This window comes from Lagopus leucura, unplaced genomic scaffold (assembly GCF_019238085.1).
Source record: "Lagopus leucura isolate 7727_CA_CO unplaced genomic scaffold, USGS_WTPT01 34428-0_obj-0_obj, whole genome shotgun sequence".
In the NCBI taxonomy this organism is placed as follows: domain Eukaryota; kingdom Metazoa; phylum Chordata; class Aves; order Galliformes; family Phasianidae; genus Lagopus; species Lagopus leucura.
This window is the reverse complement of record NW_024964570.1, coordinates 2013-3784: the sequence shown is the minus strand read 5'-3', so window position 1 is coordinate 3784 and position 1772 is coordinate 2013. Positions and strand designations below refer to the sequence as shown.

Here is a 1772-nt window from a genome sequence, read left to right as displayed (position 1 = left end):
CTTTATGGGTCTCAGTGGGCCCCCATGGGTCCCTATGGGTCTCAGTGAGTCCCTATGGGTCTCAGTGTGCCCCCATGGGTCCCTATGGGTCTCAGTGTGTCCCCATGGGTCCCTGTGGGTCTCAGTGGGTCCCTATGGGTCTCAGTGGGTCCCTATGGGTCCCTACGGGTCTCAGTGGGTCCCTGTGGGTCCCTACGGGTCTCAGTGGGTCCTTATGGGTCCCTATGGGTCTCAGTGGGCCCCCATGGGTCCCTATGGGTCTCAGTGTGTCCCCATGGGTCCCTGTGGGTCTCAGTGGGTCCTTATGGGTCCCTATGGGTCTCAGTGGGCCCCGATGGGTCCCTATGGGTCTCAGTGTGTCCCCATGGGTCCCTGTGGGTCTCAGTGGGTCCCTATGGGTCCCTATGGGTCTCAGTGGGTCCCTGTGGGTCCCTATGGGTTTCAGTGGGTCCCCATGGGTCCCTATGGGTCTCAGTGGGTCCTTATGGGCCCCTATGGGTCTCAGTGGGCCCCCATGGGTCCCTATGGGTCTCAGTGGGTCCCCGTGGGTCTTTATGGGTCCCTATGGGTCTTTATGGGTCTCAGTGGGCCCCCATGGGTCCCTATGGGTCTCAGTGTGCTCCCATGGGTCCCTATGGGTCTCATTGAGTCCCCATGGGTCCCTGTGGGTCTCAGTGGGTCCCTGTGGGTCTCAGTGGGTCCCTATGGGTCCCTATGGGTATCAGTGTGTCCCCATGGGTCCCTGTGGGTCTCAGTGGGCCCCCATGGGTCCCTATGGGTTTCAGTGTGTCCCCATGGGTCCCTATGGGTCTCAGTGGGTCCCTGTGGGTCCCTATGGGTCTCAGTGGGTCCCTATGGGTCCCTATGGGTCTCAGTGGGTCCCTGTGGGTCCCTATGGGTCTCAGTGGGTCCCTATGGGTCCCTATGGGTTTCAGTGTGTCCCCATGGGTCCCTATGGGTCTCAGTGTGTCCCTATGGGCCGCATTGCCCATCTCACCCTTTACCCCCCGTTGCAGCGGCTGCGCTCGCAGGCGAACGGCCACGCGGCGGCGTTTGCGGCGCTGCAGGAGGAGCTGAGCCGCGCGCGGGCGGTGAACGAGCGCATGGAGCGCGGGCACAGCGAGCGCGACGCCGACCTGCAGCGCTACGGCCACCGCGTGGAGGCGCTGCTGCGGCGCTGGGACGCGGCGCTGGCGCAGATGGAGCTGCGGCTGCGCGACCTGCAGCTGCTGGGGAGGCGCATGCAGAGCTACCGGCAGAGCTGCGACGCGCTGCAAGAGTGGATCCGCCAGGCGCGCCTGCGCCAGGAGAGCATCCAGGCTGCGCCCATCGCGGACTGCGCCGCCGTGCGCGAGCAGCTGCTGCAGGAGAAGGTAACGCGGCGTGCGCCCTGCAGCTGCGGCGAGTGCAGCCTGCGGCCCTGCTGCTTGCAGTGCGCATTGTGTGCAGCATTGGTGGTCGCAGTGCAGAGCTGCGGAGCGTGGCCCATTCACAGCGCATGCGGCGTGCAGCCCCATTGCGTGGTTGCGGTGCAGAGCTGCGGAGCGTGGCCCATTCGCGGCGCAGAGCTGCGGTGCATGCAGCATGCAGCCCCATTGCTGGCGGTGCGTGACCCCAGAGTGCAATGTGCACAGCGCTGGCAGTTGCAGCGTGCAGCTGTGGTTGCTTGTGTTGTGCAGCTGCAGCGCTTGCAGTGTGCCGCCCTGGTGCTTGCAGTGCTGTTCGTGGTGAAGAGCTGCATTGCATGCAGCGTGCAGCCCCATTGCATGCAG

At 65.0% G+C, this 1772-nt stretch overlaps 1 protein-coding gene across 1 annotated transcript in view; it reads left to right on the top strand.

Moving 5' to 3' along the window:
• Positions 1 to 944: 944 nt before the first annotated feature.
• LOC122191762 (plectin-like) overlaps positions 945 to 1772 on the top strand; it is a gene marked incomplete at its 3' end in the record, with an annotated part of 1538 nt that continues 710 nt past the window's right edge. Inside the window, exon 1 of the mRNA XM_042892155.1 lies at positions 945 to 1373. Within this exon, the coding sequence (XP_042748089.1) occupies positions 945 to 1373 (429 nt within the window). The remainder of the gene's footprint in view (positions 1374 to 1772) is intronic.